At 33.4% G+C, this 22,923-nt stretch overlaps 4 protein-coding genes across 9 annotated transcripts; 1 reads left to right on the top strand and 3 right to left on the bottom strand.

Moving 5' to 3' along the window:
- Window positions 1–145: 145 nt before the first annotated feature.
- On the top strand, window positions 146–9,401 carry LOC106108834 (EF-hand calcium-binding domain-containing protein 2). 3 transcript variants are annotated; one of them, XM_013290118.1, is made up of 7 exons: window positions 146–219; window positions 541–654; window positions 928–1,051; window positions 1,605–1,731; window positions 1,868–1,951; window positions 9,009–9,148; window positions 9,298–9,401. In XM_013290118.1, the coding sequence occupies exons 2-6, from the start codon at window positions 573–575 to the stop codon at window positions 9,129–9,131; spliced, it is 540 nt and encodes a 179-aa protein (XP_013145572.1). In that variant the 5' UTR covers window positions 146–219; window positions 541–572; the 3' UTR covers window positions 9,132–9,148; window positions 9,298–9,401. The 3 variants fall into 3 exon arrangements, with proteins under 3 accessions (XP_013145572.1, XP_013145575.1, XP_013145571.1); XM_013290117.1 differs by lacking the exon at window positions 146–219 and adding an exon at window positions 331–475; XM_013290121.1 differs by lacking the exons at window positions 146–219; window positions 9,009–9,148 and adding an exon at window positions 327–475.
- LOC106108832 lies at window positions 2,077–8,752 on the bottom strand. Its single transcript, XM_013290115.1, has 8 exons — window positions 8,485–8,752; window positions 7,982–8,077; window positions 6,800–7,484; window positions 5,321–5,391; window positions 5,043–5,228; window positions 4,011–4,400; window positions 3,172–3,340; window positions 2,077–2,730 (listed from the first exon to the last, which is right to left on the bottom strand). Exons 1-8 carry the CDS (start codon window positions 8,563–8,565, stop codon window positions 2,240–2,242), a joined length of 2,169 nt encoding a protein of 722 aa, XP_013145569.1. The 5' UTR covers window positions 8,566–8,752; the 3' UTR covers window positions 2,077–2,239.
- A 104-nt stretch (window positions 9,402–9,505) lies between the features above and the next one.
- On the bottom strand, window positions 9,506–22,917 carry LOC106108831. 4 transcript variants are annotated; one of them, XM_013290111.1, is made up of 12 exons: window positions 22,239–22,917; window positions 22,054–22,168; window positions 21,433–21,514; window positions 17,243–18,668; window positions 16,362–16,418; window positions 16,256–16,282; window positions 12,397–12,756; window positions 11,900–12,021; window positions 11,549–11,641; window positions 11,000–11,059; window positions 10,737–10,902; window positions 9,506–10,444 (listed from the first exon to the last, which is right to left on the bottom strand). In XM_013290111.1, exons 1-12 carry the CDS (start codon window positions 22,831–22,833, stop codon window positions 9,735–9,737), a joined length of 3,813 nt encoding a protein of 1,270 aa, XP_013145565.1. In that variant the 5' UTR covers window positions 22,834–22,917; the 3' UTR covers window positions 9,506–9,734. The 4 variants fall into 4 exon arrangements, with proteins under 4 accessions (XP_013145565.1, XP_013145566.1, XP_013145567.1 ...); XM_013290112.1 differs by having other exon boundaries at window positions 22,248–22,917; XM_013290113.1 differs by lacking the exon at window positions 16,256–16,282.
- LOC106108833 lies at window positions 14,650–16,249 on the bottom strand. The gene has a single exon (XM_013290116.1). The coding sequence runs from the start codon at window positions 16,125–16,127 to the stop codon at window positions 14,733–14,735; it is 1,395 nt and encodes a 464-aa protein (XP_013145570.1). The 5' UTR covers window positions 16,128–16,249; the 3' UTR covers window positions 14,650–14,732.
- Window positions 22,918–22,923: the final 6 nt, after the last annotated feature.

Genomic DNA, 22,923 nt, shown 5'->3' with positions numbered 1-22,923 from the left:
TTTTTGTTTTTATCTTATTTAAATTAACTATGTCTCTGGTCAAAAATGTTTGCATTAATTATTTACAGTTAATTTTCTATTATTATAAATATAAGGTATCACGCGATTGGATAGAAAAGTTATTTTCAAAAACAATGTTCTATGAAACGAATAAACTTAAAGTAACACGTTATCCAATCAAGTTCAAGTAAAACTGGCGGCAAATATTTTGTTGCCAAGGTAAGAAATTCCTTTTTTTGATTAAAATGGAGGATTGATTTTATTAATGATTATAATAATTATTTATTTACGTTATTATATCCCGACGACTATGAAAATTTTGTCGCCAGGAAGGGAAAAACATTTTGGTTTGCAAGTTACTAAGCAACAAACGAAACAGTTTATTATGAGAAATTCAAGGATAGTTTTTTACACGGCAATTTGTTTTTAAATTTTTATAGACTGTATATAATGGCGCGAAAAGAAGAACCAAAAAGTATGATTTAAATAATAGAACTTGAGTTACTTTGACTATGCGATTTATTTATCTTTCTATTTCAGTCCAAGCAAACAATGAATTGGAAAAGAAAATTATGGAAGCTTTCGAAGTATTTGATCATTCAGGAAAACAAGTTGTGGATGTTAGAGAAATTGGGACGATACTGCGCTCTTTAGGTAAATGTAGTTAAATAATATTTTACAAAGAGACACTTAGATTAATTAACGAATTCTTTAGATTACAAACTTTGTTGTTAAGTTTACTTAATTGTATTAACTACTTACTTGGTTTCGTTAATTTGTCTTGTAATGAATGGCTTCAAATGTAATTTTGAGTATTATCTATGCTTCGAAGACATTTACTTACTTTGTAATATAGAATTGCAAAAAATACACACAGTTAATTTATTTTAACCATATACTGGTAAAAACTACATTAAAATGTTTAAGGTTGCTGTCCAACGGAGGCTGAAGTGCAAGAAGTAATTTTGGCGACTGAAAACAAAGAAGCGACAGGGAACGTACCCCTTATTAACTTTTTGCCTTACATGTGCAAGGCGTTAATAGAACATAGGTGAATAATGTGTCATTTTCAGTGTTTACTTCATTGCATACTTTACTATATAATAGCATTACTACCGATATAATGCACGATAAATTATCGGGATAACTAATGATAATGAAGATTATTAGTCGCCTCTTATTTATTATTTTAAAGTTTTAATATGGATTAAAATTACCTACAATTAAAATCAATTGCAGCAACATGGCTTACCCAGAGTAAATTTTATAAAGAATTCACAACTTCTTTTAAAAGTTCATTTAAATGAACATTAATTAAATTTGTACACCTCCTGTTCGTGCCGTAACTAAAACGGTTTTACGTGTATTGATTGCAATCGAGATATACAACCGGTAAAAACATAATAGAAAAGCGATATAACAAGTACCTACTTAATACAGCAGTAAAATTGGCGGTCATTCGATATTTCGCGCCGTTTCACAGATAATCAAATTGTTAAAATGGCAAAGAGTAAACAACCTTTTCATTTACACGCAAAAAATATTTAATTAGATAATTTTATTATTTTTTTCCCTGCGTGCTTAACGATTGCTTCTCCTTTTAGATTTTATCCTGCAAGCGCAGAAATATTACTTGCCGCGTTTCGATACTTTGATAAAGACAGCCGTGGTTACCTTACTAAAGACAGATTTACTCAGTTGATGTTAGAGGAAGGAGAACCTTTCTCACAGGTATGTTTTATACATTTATTTGTATAATTCAATATATGATTGTATTTCCTTGGGTGCCATACAAAAGTATTTTGTTCCACAAACGATTTGGTCCTTGAAAGCTGGATATTTGAAAAACATGTTCACTATATTTTAGGAGGAATTCGATGAAATGATGCAAACAGCTCTGGACCCCGTAACAAACAACATCACTTACGAATATTATATCAACCAATTGATGGTATGTACAAATATATTTTTTTACACATGTTTCGAAGGATTTGTACATAAAATAACTCAGATATTGACTATACAAAGGAAAATATTCTTTTGTATTTAGTTGGTGTTTCAATTAGAAGAAAAAAGTTGTACTTTAAAATAGTATAATTTCATAGTCAATAAGTGTTGTAAAGGAAAAAATAATACATTTGTAATTTCCCGCTCTATACCTAACACAAGCAAGTAAAATATAAAGCAACTAATTTAATGGAATTAAAAAATTAATTATTCAAAAACCAATCATTCTAATTCAATTGTTTAGTTGATCCAGTTTACTTGATCTCCTGGTGCGGATCGTTCTTGGTGTGGCAACACTTTGTCGTCTTTTCATTGGTGTATCTTTACCAGTGACATTTATCACATTGGCAACATTTGTTTCTGATTCAGTGTTACTTTCATCAACTTCTTGTATTGTATCTAAGTTTTTAGCATCAGCAAGCTCCTTGGTGGGAGAATATCTAGTTTCTTCAACTGTGTCACTTTTTATTTCAGTTGAATCTTCCTCTTTCACTACTGCATCAATGTTTTTACTATCAGCTTGTTCAGTATCAGAGGGTTGTTTATTTTCAGGAATATCGTTTTGTTCTTTTTTAATTGTAGTAAGAAGATCAGTTATTTGATTTTCAAGATCTGGGCTCAGCATAACTTCGGGTTTCTCATCTTCTGTTTTTTCCTTAATGGGAGTTGTTGTAGTGCTGAGAGCTTGCTTGTCGTTTGTCTTGATAATAAGTTTGCAATTCCCTGCAAAATGTACAAATTGTAATTGAAATTTTATGCACAGAGTACTTATTTTAATAAAAACAGACAAATATAGCGATAAATCTAAACAAAAAGAATAGTTGAAAAAAGTAAAAGGTACAAACAAAGAAGACTAATTTAATCGCCCAACACTGAAAGAAATCTTAAAAACCGCACGTCGTAAGCGTCGTTTACAATTTGACACAAGTAAACATATAATGAAATTTGGTGATTACATGATATTTCCTATATGAAGATGCTGCTATTATTCTAAATAGTCAGTCAGTTACTTCAAATGCGTTTTTTTAACAGTTTTCTTATTCTTTTGTGTAAGAAAAAAAGCAGTTTTACAATTCATCTTTTTTGTTACTGCATATCTCAGCTCTTGGTTGTCCTTTTTTACGTGGTAGTGCGTTATTTATTGAACATTGTAAAAATACATACCAACAACAGTATCGCTGGCAGCAACCGCCCTTTCATAGTCTTGTTCATTATTAAATCCAACAACTAGTAGATTTTGAATCACTTTATGCTTCTTAATTGTCACCGCATTGAGTGATGTGAAAAATTTATATGCATCAGCTCTGTTAGGGAGAGAAGGTTGACCAAGTACCTGTAATAATTAAATTATTGTTTACTAGCAACTTTGACGTAGTTACTTAGTAATAATGAAACTTTCTTATAGTGAAAAAACTTTTGCCCATGTTTAATCATCATAACCAGCTCACTATTCCCCACCGAGGGGATTGGAGCCTACCCTAAAGTTACTAAAGGTGATTAGGCCATAGTCAACCACGCTGGCACAGTACGGGTTGGATGAGTTTACACATATCTTTGCATTTCTTCGCCGATATGTGCAGTCATCACGATGTTTTTCCTCGCCGCGAGAACGTTGGATAAATTTTGTACATATGAGAATTCCAAAAATCGAAAATCACATTGATACAGGGCGGGATTCGAACCCAAGACCTGTAGATTACAAATCAAGTGCTTAAACCCCTGAGCCACCGATGCTCGACGACGCGAGAGGTTCCAATGTTTAACTTAGTGTTAATTCAATACATACAAAAATAACAATTATAATTATAAATAAATAACTAGATAAAACCATAACATAAGAAAATCTTGCTTTAGAATATAACCATATTTAATCAAATTTAACTAAATATTGTATACATATTGTTTCAAACTATTTTAGTAGAACAATGAACCTTAATGATTACCCTAAATATTAAAATTGGACCTTTAAAAAGGAAATTAATATATGTAATTGTCGAACATACCTTAACAAAGTATTGTTGAGGTTTAGGGGTTGCCAGTTGTGCTGAATCTTCTTTCTGTGCAGATTCCAATGGTTTTGACTCTTCAATTGTTTGGTCAAGATTATCTCCAGTTACTTCATTAGAGGTTTCAATTTGTGTATTATCATTGTTTTCATTCTCTACTATAGCCTCTTCCTCATTTGTATCAAGATTTTCAATCTTAATAGAGGTTTCTTGTATGTCCTTATTATTTTCTACTACAGGCTCTTTATTATTTTTGTCAACATTTTGAGCCTTACTAAGATTGTCTGGATTTTTCCTATCAAATCTCCTCAGCATTCTCCTTCCTGTCATATTTTTAGTTATGAAAGTAGTGATTTCAGATTCAAGATCTAACATGTTTATAATTTTCTGCAAGATGAAGGAAAAAGGTTAAAAATAAAGCTGCTGTCATAAAAAGCACCATTTCTGGTATAATTTCTAGATATGGTTCAAATACAAAAACTGAATATAACAAAATAATACTGAAAACTTTTTTCTCATAACTATTTTACAATATCACTTAACTTTATCTCACAATGCAATATATAGACTTGAAGTTCCACTGTTTAATTTCGAATTTGGACCAAAATTAAAAATATTAACACTTGGCATGCGGGGTACGTTTTTTTACGTATTCGCAGCCTGTCGCTGGAGCGCGGGTCACATAAAAATACATATTTAGAACATTCGCTGTAAATAATACAGTAGCTTTCGATTCACTGTGATATATCAGGTGAACGAAATATCCCCGAGATTAACTAAAACAACACCCGCTGCACTTCTTGTATTAATGATTAGTGGACCCCATCGTTATTTCGATGATCCCCCTGCACATGTAATTCTGCACAAGTATTCCCCGCAGTCCAAGTTTTAACCAAATTCAATAGAAATGAGATATCTTTACACATATAATAGAAACAAGTCTATTTCTAAAGCGATTTTGTACAGCCTAAAGGTTTGTTATAATTTCTGACTTGTATTCAACACAACTGTATTTAAGTTATATTTTACCTGAGTAAATTTAGGCAGAACTTGAGGTAAATTTTCTTCAATCAATACAGTTGTCAATGAATTCATAAATTCTTGTGTTAATTTAACATCTCTATTTGTTTCCGTTTTTTCATCACCAGAGGCATTGATTAGTGGCTGTATTAATTTTCTAACTTCAACATCTTTTCCCTCACACAATTGTTTCATCTAAAAAAAAATAAACAATCAATTAGATATGATATTTATGAATAAAACAAAGATTTTTTAAAATAAATAAAATATATATTGCTAATGTTTACCTTATCCAATAACTCATCCAATTTATCTGACATGATTTTGGTAATATTTGATGTCAAATAACTGTCGAAATCTAAAAAATAAAAATTCGTTAATATTGTTTATTAGCCTCAAAAATTAATACATCTTAGTTTTCCTAAATCTCTTTACCTTTAATAAACCGTATTGAGTATTTACTAATATTTAAATTTAATTCAATGATACAATTTTAATGTTCTTCAGTAAAAAAGAATGCTTTCAAAAGCTTAATCAATCAGACAATATAATAAAACATACAGACGAATTGAGTACCTCCTTCTTTTGGGAAGTCGGTCAAAAATATAGATTCCGGCGCAATTTAGGTATTTAAACGAAAGTGTAGGTAGTTTTAAATAATACGCAATAAACATCACAAAACAGACTGAGGTAGCGATAGCTATGTGGTTTCTCTCAAAATACATTCAAAGATAATTCAGCAAGTAATTTTTTTTGCAATCCACTGCAAAACGGAAATGAAGGGTAAAATGTCAAATCTATTGCGGGACAAATGAGATGTTAAGAGTTTTGACTATTAATAAGTCAATGACAGACACTTTTTCTTTAATACAAATATCTCTGCCTGAGAAAACACAAACTATAGCAATAGACATGTTGAGAGACACAAGTAATGTATTGGTAACCCTGATATAATCTTCATAAAAGAATGAAAGAAGTTTTATATATAAAGTGAAGAAACAGACCAACAAAGTGTGTAACTTGCCATCTTCAATTCATGGAAAATAGACAGACCAAATTGGCCTAAGTAATTTTTTTGTAGTATAGTGGTAAACAGAAGTTTGCTACACATAAGACAATAATTATGTACTATTGCATATGTATTTTTTAGATCAAAGAAATTATTGAATAAACTTCATGAATTATTTCTACCAAACCATGTTTTGATACAAAACACAAAAGCATTTTTTGACCAATGAGCTTAGTTGAGTTATGTGAGATTTGTTGAAAAGACAAATCTTACTAATATGAATGCAAAACTTTGGATGGATGTATAATAACCATGTAAGTTCAGAATGGCTGAACAGATATGGATGAAGAACAGAGAAAGTTGAATCTGTATTAGCGCATCTTTTAGTTTTTTCCACACCAAATTGGCTAAGACGCCAGTAACTATAGGGTAAGAACAAATAATGTTTTACATGATATTCGGATAAAGAGTATTGAAAGAAAGGTATATAAAAAATTATAATTTTGGGGCATAGTAAATAAATATAAAAAGTAAATAATCAGGAAGGTGAAATGTGTATAAGGACTTGTGTTGAATTTGAATCTTCGATAATCTTCATTTTAATATTGATATTTAATACACCTCACGGCGTATTCATTTAGTGATATATAATTCATTGTACATACATTGAATTAAAAAAAATATAATTAACCGTGAAAAAATCACGAAATTTTTTCATCATCCTTAAAAAAGATGTAATTAAGCAAAACACCTGTACCTGCAGTGACATTGGCATTATCCAAAATATGCTTGTCAGTATGTAGAGGGTATGCCTCGCGATATGCAGCCACTATATCGTCAGGCTTTCCTACCGCTCTGTTGAGCATTAGAGACATCAGCCGTTCACGAATTGTTTTCCTTATATAGCGTTGCATATGTTTAGTATTGAAAAACGCGGTAGTTTCTTCATCAACACAATATTCGTTCTTCATTTTCTTTACAATGAAGCCCAAAGCTAACCCTAACCGACCACACTGTTGTTTACTAGGTTCTTCAGTGGCGCGTAAAATTGGAAAATGCACAGGTTTTGGAATTGGCGTTTTCTTCACTTGTGCGGGAGCAGAGTTAAGTTGTGTACTGTAAAACTTAGATCTGACCCTCTTGGGGGCCATATCTACCATTTGGCGAACTACTGGGTTGGGCACGACACCCATGAGAGGCATCGGCTGAGCTCTGATTTGAGGAATCGGAGGGACATAAGATCCATGGTGCTGAGGAACAGAGCTTTGGTTGACAATGAACCTATCCTCATCCCACACATTGATTGGGGGACGTCTTTTCGGTTGTGTACCGCCATAGCTACGCTCAGAACCACCATCATAAAGATGGGCAAAGTTTTGAACGCTGCTTTTGGTTTGGTAATATGGTAAACTCCGGGAGGGTTGATCACTTTCAAACGGCCTCTGAAAATTGTAAGAAATGTTGACAAATTACATATATGGTTGGTATAATTGAAATTTAGGTGACTTACAAAGATTGTAAATCTGAAATTTCAATTGATTACACCAACTTGTTTCTGATTTCATGTTGGTCCAGTACAAGTATAGTTAAGTGTCTAACAAGTAACACAAACTTTGCAGTGTTACATTTTGCATATTATGAGAAATTTAACAAACATCTCATATTAATGCAACTAAAGATTTTACATACACAAACATTATTTACGGGACACTAACATAATAAGCCGATTCTGTAGAGAATGCGCAATTCTTATGGATATATTATGACTTAATACAGGAAAAATCGGTAGGAGGTGCTTCACACTATGTTAACACCACTAAATCCTGAAAATTATACATTTACCAGCAATAAATGATAAACTTCCTCACCTCCAAGAACTATCTATGTAAAGGAGTAGTAAATAAAAGAGTGGTTATAACTTTAGTAAGTCCTTCATTACCTTCCTAATGTTGAGTCGTTCATTAGCAAGCCTCTGCTGTTCATATTGCAAAGCATCTTGTTTTCTCTGCAATATTTCCATCTCAGTCTCCAAATTCTAAAACCAATTTGATACTAATACAATATTATTCAGCCATCAGTCAATAATAACTTATGTTAATTACAGTTAGATGCTAACATGATAGATACGTCTTTGATTGAATCATGAAACAATGAATAGCTGGATTACTCTAATAATAGACAAACAATCAGTACCTAGAAGTGTCTTCTTGAAAGATCATTTGCAATACAATTTAAGCTAAAACTAAACCATTATCGTAACTGCTACATGGGTATAAAATAAATAACTAAGCTAAGCATCAGTCTACAAGTCTATCTAAGATTCAAATTCAATTTTGACTTGTAAAAATACAAAACGAGATTACAGGTCGAATCTTCCACTAACCAACTAAGCAAAAATACAAAAAAGTAACAAACACATATTAAAATAAATAAAATACTTACACGCGTATGACCTGGTACAAAGGGATTGATGGCTCCACCGCGACCACGACCACGTCCACGCATCATACTATTACGATTCATGTTTCTTTGTTTAACACCGGACACCGGTAAGTTATAAAATATGGATACCAACAATTGTCTTGAAATATTTAGTTTAAAACAAAAGTGGGTCGTAAAATTAAAATCAACCTTTTAAATATTGTTAAACTGCATCAGCGTCCGGTGACTTCAACCAAAAACAAAATGGCGGACAAACACCAGACAACCAGACAACTCCAGAGAAAAAAGAAATTATGAAAGCGCAGATAAAAAAAATATTGCCAACATTGTAGCAATTTCCAAACGTTATAGACTAATGTCAATAAAATCAAGCTATAAGTTTAAGGAAATTATAATTTTATCAAATGAACTGGGCAACAAACTATATATTTCCCTAAAAATTCATGTAGATTTTTTATAGTTTTTCTACACCTCCGCGTACCCAACCTTATTCCAACATATCCTAATTCCCAATAAAATCCCAGGTTGCACCAAAACACGTTTACGAAATAGCAGACGTTTTTGAAGAAGAGAGAAAAAGATTGGAGGAAGCTGCACCTAAGAAAAAACGAGCTTCTGAACTGTTGCGCGAAGCACAAAAACAATGATACAACGGATAATTCAAGTAAACAATAATGCAAAAGCATATTGATAATGCATAAATTTAAACATTTTTCTATCGTGTATTTTAGTTATTTATATTGTAGTCTGTTGGTAAAAGTAAACAAAACAAATTGTTTTATCCAAATTCAATATTTCTCCTTTTATTTCCAGGTCGATGATGAAATTGGCGACTCAACAGAAACACCAAAATAAATTACAATATGTCAAATATTTTAAACAATAAATACTAAAGCGCTTTTTTTTACATTTTTATTACTACCCTTTAATAGATATACCCATCAATAGATGTGAATATATTTTAACTATATGTTCTACAAACAATTTGTGTAGCTATGTAAGAGGGATAGAATTATAGACATTTACATTAACCAAATTGTATTCAAGCATGTGTATAATACACAAGGGCGGATCCAGCTTTGGCGCCAGGGGTTCACATAGTCATCATAGTCATAGTCGTGGTCAAGTCAAAAGCTTGACAAAATATGTAAATACATTTTGTCAAGCTCTTGACACCCCACCCCCCTGGATCCACCATTGATAATACAATGTTTACAGTAAAACAAATATTACAAGAGTTTTTAATGAAATCATTCTATATCTGAGCTACCACACTCGTCTAAAACGATCCCTTCAGAAATTATCGAAAGAACATCTTTGTCTTCAATTGCTAAGTGTTCATTAACTGTTTCTTTTGATGTTTTTTCGTCATTTTTCACTTCAACATTTTCATTCCCTTCATTATCTTCTGTTGGTCCTGTATTTACTTCGACATCTTTTTGTTGGTTAACATTCGTTTGTGTATCTTGTACTTCGGAATTTTCCGTTTGTAAATTATTCATTTCGTCTTCATTAACTTGGTCAATAATTTCATGTTCTTCCTTATCTTGTGTTGGTTCAGTTTCAACTTCGATTCCAGCAGACGTTTCTATTTTGGTTTCAACATTTGTGACGTTTTCTGTATCGTTAGTAGCTTCAGTTATATCAGAAACATTAGTAGATGTGTTATTTTCATTGCTTTTATCTTGTATTTCATTGCTTTCATCTTGTATCTCATTGCTTTTATTTTGTATTTCATTGCTTTTATCTTGTATCTCATTGCTTTTATCTTGTATTTCATCGCTTTCTTGTACTTTTTCAAGTACTATTTCTTTAGAAGCCTTATTTGCTACTATTATATTACTATTTTCTCCACTATCATTGTTTGTTGTATTTTTATCGTGTTGTGAGAAGGAGGTTTTCAAATTCGGCGGACATGTTCTGAAATTGTAGCATGCTTTCACATTCACTCTAACATCACCTGTGGAAAGATAAAAACATATTTTATTTGTATAAAACTTTACGCAGATTGCATACTATAAGTGCGAAAGTCTGTATGTATGGATGGCTGTTAGTAACACGGTATCTGCTAAACTTCTTAACAGATCTAGATGAAATGTAAGCATACATATAGAATATATTCCGGAAGACATAAAAGCTGCTATTTTTTCATTTTGCGCGGAATGCTGGCGACAGCTAATTCGTAATAACGCTTTCCAGCGTTGTTACATAGAAACCATATTACAATATTGTTGCGTAAGATATTTTCTTACCACAATAAACAACACCATCATTACAAGCGCGATCATAATCTTCGTAATTGCTGAATTGTGCAGCGAAAATCGGGGAAATATCGCTTATACGTTTGAATGTTTTCAAATTGTATTTCTTAATAAAGTCCACCAAAGCGCCTTTTTCAGGACGCATTTTGAAGATTAACTGTGAAAAAATATCCATTTAAGTCATATTCGAGACCTTTTATCCTACAGAACAGACATTTTGTAATTGCCTTCGATACAAGTATTAAATTGAATACCTTTGCATATAAACTGCTGTTAATATCCAACAATCTCTTGGTAATGTTTAATCCAATAAGCTGTAAAGGAAGTTATTATTTGTTAAACAATTGAGAATCAGAAATATCTATCTATCTATCTATCTATATATCTAATCTATACTATTATAATGAAGCGTAAACACACACTTCTTTGTTGCCTAATATGTCAGCAATTACAGCATATTTTTGAATAATTTTTTTTTTTTTAATAAAAAGCCCTACACTTACGTCACGCTTTAGGCTATATATTTTCACGCCATTAAACTTAGGGGGTAAATATTTTGGATAAAAACCCTAATGTGGAAAAGAGAGAACGATTTTGACCGGACGTTCACTGCAGGGTAGCTGACATAGACGGGCATATTATAGACTACTTTTTATTCCGCACTGTCAAAATGGCGTAACGGGTGATCCAAACTTTCGCTAACGAAGTTTGCGGACGATAGCTCTTCATTAACTTTAAAACTCCTATTCTTGTTGTCTCTATGTTCTTCACTTTACTTTCTCTTTCTTTTCGTTTATACTCACGTTTCTCAAATCATCTCCAGCCTCATTACGAATCTTCTCAATGACATGCTCTTCTGCCAAACTTAAAGGCTCGTCCGGGAGTTCTTGCCACACCTGTCAATACAAAAAAAAATATAAATAGGAAAGAATTGTATTTTTGTTCGTATTGAAGAACTCAAAAATTACTGGACAATTTAAAAAATTCTTTTACTATTTAAAATTACGTTATATCACAAAAAAATAGGCTACTTTTTTCATTATTTCTTTTATTTCACGGGGATAAAGTCGGAGCAACAGTTAGTACAAAATACGTTAAACGTTATTTCGAATTAAGAAAGATTTTTCTTTGATTCGTAAAGAAACTAATGTTACCTTAATCATAATATCTTCGAGTTCAGAATTCAACGCGCTAGACAACAGAGGACTGAGCTCTTGATGTTCTTGCGAAGGTTTATCCTCGGCATTGTCTTTCTGTACTTTAACTACCGCTTCTTCTACAGGGACAAGAAATAAAAAATTACCTTAATCTATCTATACTATTATAATAAAGCGTAAACACACACTTCTTTGGTGCCTAAGATCTCAGCAATTACAGCATATTTTTGAATTATTCTTTTTTTTAATATTATTAAACTTAGGGGGTAAATATTTTCATAAAAACCCTAATGTGAGAAAGATACGATACGAGCAGCCAACATCAAGAAGCAAGATTGCCATAGTAAGGTCATTGGTATTTTGACATTTGCAATTGAGAATTTGATAAATGTTAACAATAAAATAAAATTTTCATAGTTTCATGCGGATGAAGCCGCACGGGAACAGTTAGTTTCTAATAAAGATACTTAGTTTTTTTAGTTAGATAATTTTACCTGCTTCCTTCGATGTTGAAGGAATATTTGAAACTTCTGTCTCGGACTGCTCCGGTGCTTTATTAACTGATTCTTTTTCTACTAGCTTCGCTTCTGTTGATTTTTTATTTATTTCTTTGTTTAACACCGGCTTTCCTGCAATGTTTGCTCCGCTATCATTGTTTGGAAGCACTTTTTTTACATCTTTTATCGGAGCGTTTTTCTTCACTGGAAGGACTTTTTTAGTCGGTGCCTTGGTTACAGCCGGCTCATACATTGGGCGTTTAGGTGCTTCCCACTTATACATTGACATAGTCCTCTTCATCGCGATAGGATTTCTCATCGGTCCTTCTCGAAACCTTGGTTTAAATACTTTTGCTCCTGGAATAAACGACAGCCAATTTAAGTAAATGTAACGTAAAAGGCCACATCCCCTTGATTCTCTCCTTTTACTTTCTACGCTAATATTTTTCTGATTCCTGTGATTGAGGAAACTCTGTAGTCACTATAAAACAACATAATATATTTACCAAAGACTAAAAAACAGAGTAGCTATTAAGTAAATCATTGAGTACTAATTACATGGACGATAGGAATTTTAAATGTGGTCTAAAAATTGTATTCAGCGATACTTTTTCTCTAACATCAGGCCCAGGTCTCAGTAATCTGAAATACATTAATATATTCGAGACACCCTTGTGTGGCTGAAAATGAAACATAAATTCGTTTCGTACACTACAGAACCTTGCAGCGCTACACGAAGCTCACGGAGAATAAGTTTTGTACAACATTTAGGGTTCTTGGCATCAGACAGAAGGATCCTTATCTATTCTTATTCTACTGAAATGTATTAAATCTCCCAAGCGATAAATATTTCAGGTAATGATTAGATGCAATCTATGCATTAATAAATTGTAAATAAAAATCACCAACCGAAATAAAAACAAATCACGACGAAGCAAGAAATCTCCGTTACATTCTCCAACCTGCCAAAAAATAAACTGCTTTTGATTTTTTTTGTCCGTTCATGCAGCGTTGATTTAAACTTCAATGTAGAACGTTAGCCACACGTAGAATACAGGTTTTCTTAAATACTAAAAGGAAAGAAACGAATTCAGGACACTTTAACCACGAAGTTGAACCACCTACCTCCTAATTCATATCCACCCCTGGAAAAGACTCTTATGAATTACAAAAACAACTTATTCTTCTACTTTAGCTGCATTAAATTTTAGGAATCCGTTGCGATCTGTTAAAGGGTGATAAGGAATTAGATAGAATTTCACGATTCTCTTCAGAATAGACTCCGATAGCTAAACTAAAGTAAACAATTTGAAGTATTAAATAACTTAAATTTACTCGTAGAAATACTTACCGAAGATAAATTGTAAGTGAACCGAGATTACAGTCAATCAGCACGCGTTTCGTGACTGTCACAAATTCAATATTCTTGTGACACTGAAATTTGTGGGTATCTGTAAAAAAATGCTAATAAGTAAAAGTAGCGTTTAATAAACAAAATGGATGAAATATAAAAGAAATATACCTTTTTAATATAAATTCCATACATTCTTAGTATCCAGTTACGCACATCCTGTGAATTATTCACGTTTTTCTCGACTTCGTCCTAATACAATTGCAACTGTAAAAAATTATACAACAACCATCCATTTATTGTAAGGAAAGTGACCCAAAGATCCCAGAAGTAATTTGTATATCGTAACTATAAGTAATCTAGAGTAATTCACTTGAATATTATATTTTAATGTAGGTAGAAAACGAATTTAGTAGAATGTTACTTACTCTTTTCTTTCAAATCTTCTAGGATGACTTATTTTTTAAAGTAACTGAAACAATTTATTATGACCGATTCATGTGCTTTATGATGTCCTTTTTCTTTAATAGAATATAAAAAGTAATCACTAAAATCTCCAACGGTTACCTGGATCTTTGTAATTTTCATAAAGACATGTCAAAAAAAGACATTTCAAAACAGTCGACGAACGTTTCAATTTTTGATTAAACGAAAAATTGAACTTCCGACCCGATCTTGTGTTAATTAGCAATTAAAAACCGTACATTCTAATTGCATCTTTCGTATTCGGTACCAAAACAATGGGAGATCGATTTGTGATAATCATTTTGTCGATGGATAATCTATGATAAATACCATACGCGGTGCTGCGAATAACATTTCTAGTTCACTAATAAAGTAAAAACGATTACAAAAATTCTGTACCCTAATGTGCACATGTATTGATAAAAAATACACAATTGCTTTAAGTAATAACTTTAATTTACTTGGCTTACAATTATTTAACGTAATTTTTAAGTTCTAACAAAAGATAAACATGTTGTTACTCTAGACAAATTATATCTTCATCTTCAGACGATATCTCCATATTGGTAACGCGGAGGGTATCTGTCGTTTCTTCTTTAAATCTTTTAATCATATCTTTAAGGTTAGGAACTTTATAATGATATTTCATTATAACAGTTTCACTTTTGCGATTGTCTTTTGAGTAATCGAGAGAAAAGTTTAATTTCATAAGTGTATCCACAGACTCAAGATCCACGTCAGCGCGATAAAGAGTTTTTGTATTATTTTTCGTTGTGAAAACTCGTCCATTCTTCCACAAATTGAACTTGAGTCCTTTCACACCACGATTGGACATCTTGAAATTTTCAACTACCTTTTTCGGAGTCAAGGTCTGGTCATACGGCAACAGACACGTCATCGTAATATATTTAACGCTTACCTTTTCCGCTTCGCAAACCGTAATCATGTGGTTATTGAATCTACGCATACGTTGAGTCTTCACCCATTTTGCTGTTTCAGTATTTTCAGGAATAACGCAAAAGTAACCTGGCTTACAGTATCCGTATTTGAGAAAATCCATTCTACTTTTACCGCCGTCTTTGATATATTTATACATTTGCGATATCAATTCTTCTTTTATCTTGCGAGCGGTGGACACGCTAACTGGAGTATTGTCTAGACACAGTTTAATTACGTGAGGAGCTTCAGAGTCGATAGCTGGCATCGGGGCATTCTTTTGATATAGATTTGTAGAAACTGCTGATGAAATCTCTTCGAGGCCGGCATCAAATGCATCCGTGTCGATTGCTACCGCTCTCAGGAACACTTGAACTTTCTGAAGTTCGTAGCTTAAAGTCATTTTATGCTTTTCCAAAGCCCGCGCCGAAGACGGAGGCATATCAACGTACAACCTCGTTCCCTTCTCGATGACGATCTCCCGAACTAATTTCCACGTTTGGATATTAACATTGCTTAAATGTCTATTCTGCATTACAAGTTTCTTCAATGGTGGCATACCTCTTGTTTTCGTATGTCCCGGAAGCCAAATGGCGGCACGCTCGTCTACATAATCCTCTGATGTATAAATGATTACATTAAAATAGCTGAATTTCGAAAAATCCAGCTTTAACAACCAATTCCTAGACAATTCATCACTGGTCCACACCACATATCGCGTATCTTTCTGCACACCCCTCAACGTTAAATCTGGCGTCCAACTGTCATTACTCGTTTCTGAAGCCTCTATTATACTTTTCACTATAAAGTCTTTCAAATATTGCCCTTGCTTGTCGTTGAAAGCTTCAAAGTTGTCCTTACACAAATACAGACAATACCCTTCTTGGGCCCAGTCCTCTTGGATGTTCGGCGTTGGTTCCACAGGTGCCATTACCATAGGGAACATCATTGGAACCATCGGTACAACAGGCGCCATCACAGGCGGCTCATCAAACTCTTCCTTCGAAACTACACCATCTATATTCCAATCTGAAACTGGGCCAATAAAAAAATCAAATCAAAAACCTACCACGTGACAAATAATCTTGTAAACGAAAAACTTACTGTTCGATTCCGCGGGTAGTTCATTATCTGTAATAATGAAAATTAAATACATAGAGAAAAATATTAATCGACTTAATGATAGATGAGGGTATGTAAAAAATATTACCTCTCATACTGAGGGAAGAACCACTTCTTGAAATTGTGACAGGACTTGTCGACAGGTCTGAAACAGCACATTCCGCGTATTAAAAGTGGCCCCAATGGTAATGGTAAATAACATTTTGATCATCGTTTATCTGTTGAAATTAAAAAAAAAAGGAAATTTACTTTGAAATATTCAATGTCATATTCCTCTATGTTAAGGGACCAAATGCTAGAATTTAAATGTTATCGATAAACACCGAAATAAAGTCAGATTCTCTCAATGGTACTTACTAAACAGTAGTTACTCCTGTTTCGTGACTGATTTCGTGTATTTTAATAAGTATAAAACTATTCATAAAATGTATGTCAAATGAAATTGACACATCAACCCCGAAAACATGTCAATAACAAATCAATTTTTAACTATACGAACTTAATACTACTTTTGTATATGGTTGACTAAATAAGAAGTAGGAATGCAAAAAGGTAATCAAGGGTACCGAAAAACATGTACAAAACTTAATGTTATTGTTCAGAAGTTTCAGCAGTGGAAGTTCACGGTAAACTTGGAAAGAAACTGAGATAAGATAAAAGAATGTTAATGGCGTATTGCAAAACACCATTGAGGAAAATTTCAAACATTTTTAACTCGTAACTAGTTATTCTATACATAATGTAACGGTCGATAGTTACTGAAAACTATTTTATCATCAGAAAAGAGATTATCTTCATAACTGTAGCTTAAGTAACGATATATTCGGATACATTTCCGTTTTTACGTACTTCAATACCTTTAGAAATTTCCTTTTACATACGTCCATGCGCAGGATAAAAATGCACAAGCATAGTTGTTCACAAAATCCACTCAGGTTTGTTTTTAAAACACAATGGAGGATAGCTTACCTGGTGCAGGCTGCTGCTTCAACAGCCTGATTTCGATCGGAAACTTGGATATAACTTTATCAAATATCTTCTCCATACCCTTTATGCCGTGTTTTTCTTCGAACTTTATGACGATTTCTATAAATGACACGTCTTTGTCCCCAAACATTTCAAAAATCATGTCCTCTATTAAAATCTTGAGTTGTTCTTCGACATCATGTCTTAGTTTCCCTTTGAATTTTTGAGCAAATTTCATTAAAACTTTTCTCGATAGATCATCAACTGCCTTATCTCTTTTATATTGAATTGCCGGGGCTAAATCACCACTAACCACTTCACCCATCTGCCTTGGGGTTTTATCAAACTTAGAGTGAGAAGCTTCGTAAAAATCTTGCTTAAAAGACTCCTCTTTAACGTTTTTAAAATCAACCTCTTCAGGACTATATTGACGAACATTAAATCTTATATTTGAGTTTCTCTTTCTTTGATATTCATCAGTTTTTCTTGTAAGTTCAGCGGCTCTACTGTAAACATCTTCTATTTCTTTATCTAAATTTTCTTGTCCCAAGTACAAATTTTCTTCTCTGCTATTGAAGCTCTGATGGTAATCATCTCTTTTATGGCGAAATTCATCAAAATCTTCCTTGATCTTTTCTCTGTTCTGAAATTGCTCTACTCGTGGTTCTTGATATCGAGGACTTTGTTGTTGAAATTCATTCCGACGATTTATTGGAAAATCTTCGCGAGGTGATTTCGATTCATTTTGATTGGGTGAGTACTTATCAGACGATCTCGGACGAAGGGGTGATCGATCACGAAACTCATCACTTAGCTGAGGTTGATGATGCGAGTCCCACTGTGAACGAGACGGGTTACTAAAATATTTTTTGTCATCACGATCGTAACTACGACGATCTTCTTTGTGGAAGAATGTTGGTTTCACTTCTTGTTTTTGACGGGCTTCAATTTTTATCCAGACAGGTTTCTTGTCCTCTTCATCGTGTTGACGATTTGATTTGTATACGTTTTCTTGACGGTCAGGCCAAGAGGGTGGAGGTGGTGGCTCAATGTCATTGGGACTGCGACGTTTCTCCAAAGCCCACGAGCGACGTGGAGATCTTGGTGACGGAGAATGTCTCCTATACCGATCCCTAACAGGAGAGCGGTCTCTTCGATTCGGAGAACGTGACATTCGACCCGGTGACGTGGCCTTGCTTTCGGGCTGACTTAATACCGGCCTTGGATAGTCCCCTCCCCTTCGCGCCTCATACTTCGGCACTCCAGGTAAATCTCGCCTGTCTTCAACTGGCTTCACTGGAGGCTGATACGGTTTTTCTCTTTCTTGCCAATTGGGACGTTGATCTCCTTTACGATGACCTGGTGGATATTGTTCAGTTTCCCGGCTCTCGGGAGTGTAGCCACCTGAGTACATAGGTTGACTTTGTGCCTGGAAATTAAAATTAGTCTTGCAAACACAAAAATACATTTCTAGAAAATAATAAAACATAAATGAACATAATAAACATATAACACTTTTTTCATTGGCATATTGATTGCATTAAAGTTAACTTTATGTGTCGCTAAATATGTTTTATTTCCTTTTAGTACATTTACCACATTTCCTCCAAAATAGATGAGAATGGCACTAAATGATCTCTTAACAGATATTTGTCAATTTTTCTATTATACAAAGGCTCCACCTGCTATAAGTAATTTTATTTTCTGCTCATTTTAATATTTATCCATGTCCTAGCATTTGTAGTGTGGTGAAATAATATTTTATATTCTTTCGGGACAATATTTTTCAAATAAATACAAATAGATTAAATGTATAAAACCGTTTGTTCTAATCTTAAAATTTTCCTGTTTTTCAATAGTAGTTGATTCTCGGAATAACTATCTAGCATTTTTTTCTCCCCATATGAAAACTGACTTCAGCCAGCTGTAACAGAACTGCAATGTATTGGCGCATTAGAAACGGACGTCTACTTCATTTTTCATATATTTTCTGATAGATCTAATCATAAGGCAGACAGAAAATTTATGAACTAATAATGTCATTTTAACAGCGTCTTATATTGACCAATGACAATTAAAAAAAATCGATTTTTATAATTTCACAATAATACACGGTTTATTATCTTTGTGTGCCTATAAAAGTGCAGTCCCTTGATAGTCACAATCATGCGTGTGTTTTAACATTTTATTGTCCGACTTCCCAAAAGCAGGAGGTACTCAATTCGTTTATTTTTTTCCATGAAAGATTGCTATCTGGTCGTTCCACCAATAAATGATCTAATGTAAAACCGAATAAGCGCGATTCTTTTGCTTATTTGTCCATTAAAAAACCGGGCCTTAGGTGGCCCTTTGTTCTAAATCTTATAATTTCTATCATTCATGTACAGCTTAAGTAGTTATATTCAATATAACTTATTTTCCATACAATGAAAATTTCACATTACACATATTTTAGCAGCATTGTGCAATTTTAAAAATCCTTGATAGGTTTTAGCTTTAGTAGTATTCCCTTTAATGTTGTGTTGATAGTTTGAGAAAAAAGTAAACCATAGTTTCTTTAGATAATTAAGTGTCCCATCGTTTTTCCAAAAGAAAATGGATCTTTGGAAAGAATTTTCCATTGTATTTGGAGAGTTACAAAGGTTGATAACATTGTAAAAGGTTGATAACATTTTACTTGGTAGAAGTTTTGGTAGAATCTTTGGTAGAAGTTTCCTGTAGTCGAATGTCTTTAAATCTTAGGATTTTTTTTGATGCTGTTGTATCGACTTGTAATACTATGATTTTCGAGTATTCAATCATATTACCCAACAATTCAATTATTGGGTACAAATTGTGAATCCAAGTTGAATATTATTTTGCTTGCACCATTTATTGTGACTGGAAAAGACTTTTTCTTTCGCCATTCTTCAATGAACAAAATTCGCTTTGAAATTCACATTGGATATTTTACTCTAAATTGTTTTTGTTGTCTCATATCCGGTGACCGAAAAAAGTACAAAAATTTAATTCAAAACATAAATTATTTTTAGGGAGTTATATGTCTTATTTTCTGTAATTTAAAGTATAATAGACCCTTGTATCATAAAAATCTCTAAATTTTCAATCCCTCTGAGCATACACTTGGAGGATTTCACTCGATACTGACTTTTGTTTTGTTAATCATATATTTTCTTGACCATTTTCTTCGCAAATGATCTTATACTTGATAGAATAAAAGAAAATATTATTGTATTTGTTCATTATTCTGTTAACATTGATTTGTAAGCTTTTGTTTTTCTAAATGAGGTTATCAAGTCCACTATATCTTTAGTGTCTCCCATCAAAAACGTTTTTTTTTTTAATTAAAAAACTTATGTTCCAATTTTTTTTTGCAACTTACAGGGCTAGGTTCTCAATTTCTTTATACATATTTTAGGTACACTGGTAGGAATTGTCTTTAACAGAAACACATATTATTTTGTATGGCTGGAGGTGATGATATTAGATTCTAATACACTGTAAATATTGTAGAATTAATGTCAGTCGGATTGTACATGTTGGGCTTAACACTCGACTTTATTTATTACACCACAGTTACATGTTTATTCTTCTATTCATAGTATCTGCCAGTGATTTTATTCACAATCTTTATTTTATTAATAAAAAAAAAACTGTTTCAATTTTTCATCTAACCTGTCAGAAATATTGATGTTCACTGTTTGAAGTCTTATAATATTTTATTCACACTTCACAGTATATGTTGTACTAACGTTAGTGTACCCAAAATAAAATACACAATCAGGAAAATTTGTCAGGTTTTCTAAGATTTTCTAACAACATATTTATTTCTATAACGTGGTTGTTATGCTCTCTCTCATAGTTGCTTATTTCTGTAGTTTTTATGCAAACTCTCATTGTTTTTGCAAATGTTTCTATTACCAAGTCTGTATTTTATTTACTTTGATTGTCCAGTAATTAGTACATTAAACATTGTACAAAAACATCATTTTTTTCATTTCATCCAATACTTCAGATCAACATGATTTTCCATTAATCTAACCTATATCAACATATCGAATACACAATACACATACATAAAAGATATTTCGACTCTGAAATAAACACTGCTGAAAATTCAACGAAAGGAACAAACAAACATCAATAAAATTAAATGATAGTTACTGAGAAAAATAATTTCACTACACACTAACCTGAGTCATGGAGGCGTATGCAGGTCTCACTTCTTTAGGACCTGTTCGTATGTTGTCCATTGGCTTGCGTGACGGCGAGTACCTTTATCAAATAAAAAAAACGTTTAACATTCATCCGTCCTAATTCTATAGGATCGGTGCACCAGGTCAGTAGCTGACAAAACACTTGAAGTCAAAAATAATATGCTTCAATAGACAAAATGTTTTTTTACATTTAAAACTTATATCTCTCACATCTGTGAATCTGTGATCATTGGGGTTGCATCTGAAGAGAATGATTTAATTCGACTTCTCTTCAACACTCTTACAAGTGTGTACAATTATTACTTATAGCTGTTCCCGTGCGATTTCATCAGCATAAAATTATTTTGTTGTTCACATGTGTCAAATTATCAATTGCAAGACTATAGATAATAGAAATGTGTTTATCAGCTATCACATAGCACTTTTCTGTTGAGCTATAGCTCAACAATCAACTCACTGATCAACTCATTATAACTATGGGAGCTGGCAAGCTACAAATTTCCCGGTGACTTTGAACACATTGTAAATTTAGGTGATTAGTATTACTTTGTAATGGTGATGAACTTTAGTTGAGTTAGCCAAGACTTGTATACTCACCTATCAAATGATCTAGATGGGGGCCTTCGGTTGGGAGAACTATGTCTGCCAGGTGACATATTCCTCATCATTCCTGGCTTGCCGGGTGACATTCTCTGTTGCATATGTCTGTCATCTGATCAAGGGTAAACAATGCATGTATACCAAATTGGAAATTAAATTAATATTTAAGAAATGATTTTTACCTAGAGTACCTTTATTCATTGGTGCGATCCTATGTCCGGGTGAAACTCTCCTTTCTGGCAATGTTCTGTTCCCTGGAGACATTCTTCGTCCACTTGGAGAAATCCTACGACCGGAAGGTATAACTCCTGGGCCTGGAGAAACTCTACGTCCAGGTGGTAAAAACGATCGTTCAGGTGTAATTCTCCTTCCAGAAGGTGAATGTTTACGTCCCATGGGTGACATTCTACGGCCCGAAGGGGATATTCTTTGCCCATGTGGTGAGATTCTTCGACTTGAAGGAGAAAATTGGCGTCCTGGTGAAATTCGACGTCCCGGTGGCGAATTTCGACGACCGGATGGGGAAAATCTTCGTCCCGATGGTGACATCCTTCGACCTGATGGCGAAACTGGACGACCTGTAGGCGCCATTTGACGCGCCGGAGGCGAATTTCTTCTACCTGACAGCGAAATTTTACTTCCAGGGTGGAAATTTTGGCGGTCAGATTGGGCAAAATGACGACCGGATGGTGAAACTGGACGACTAGGAGGTGAAAATCTACGTCCGGGTTGGTTTTGACCACCATGTTGCAAGTTTTGGCGTCCAGTTGGAGACATTTGGCGCCCAGATGAATGGATTTGACGTTGTGGCGAAAATCGACGTCCTGGTGGCGAAATTCTACGTCCTGGTGGCGAAATTTTACGTCC

This window comes from Papilio polytes, unplaced genomic scaffold (genome assembly GCF_000836215.1).
Source record: "Papilio polytes unplaced genomic scaffold, Ppol_1.0 DF821400.1, whole genome shotgun sequence".
NCBI classification, from domain to species: Eukaryota; Metazoa; Arthropoda; class Insecta; order Lepidoptera; family Papilionidae; genus Papilio; species Papilio polytes.
The sequence above is the reverse complement of the archived record's forward strand: the minus strand, read 5'-3'. Positions and strand labels throughout refer to the sequence as shown.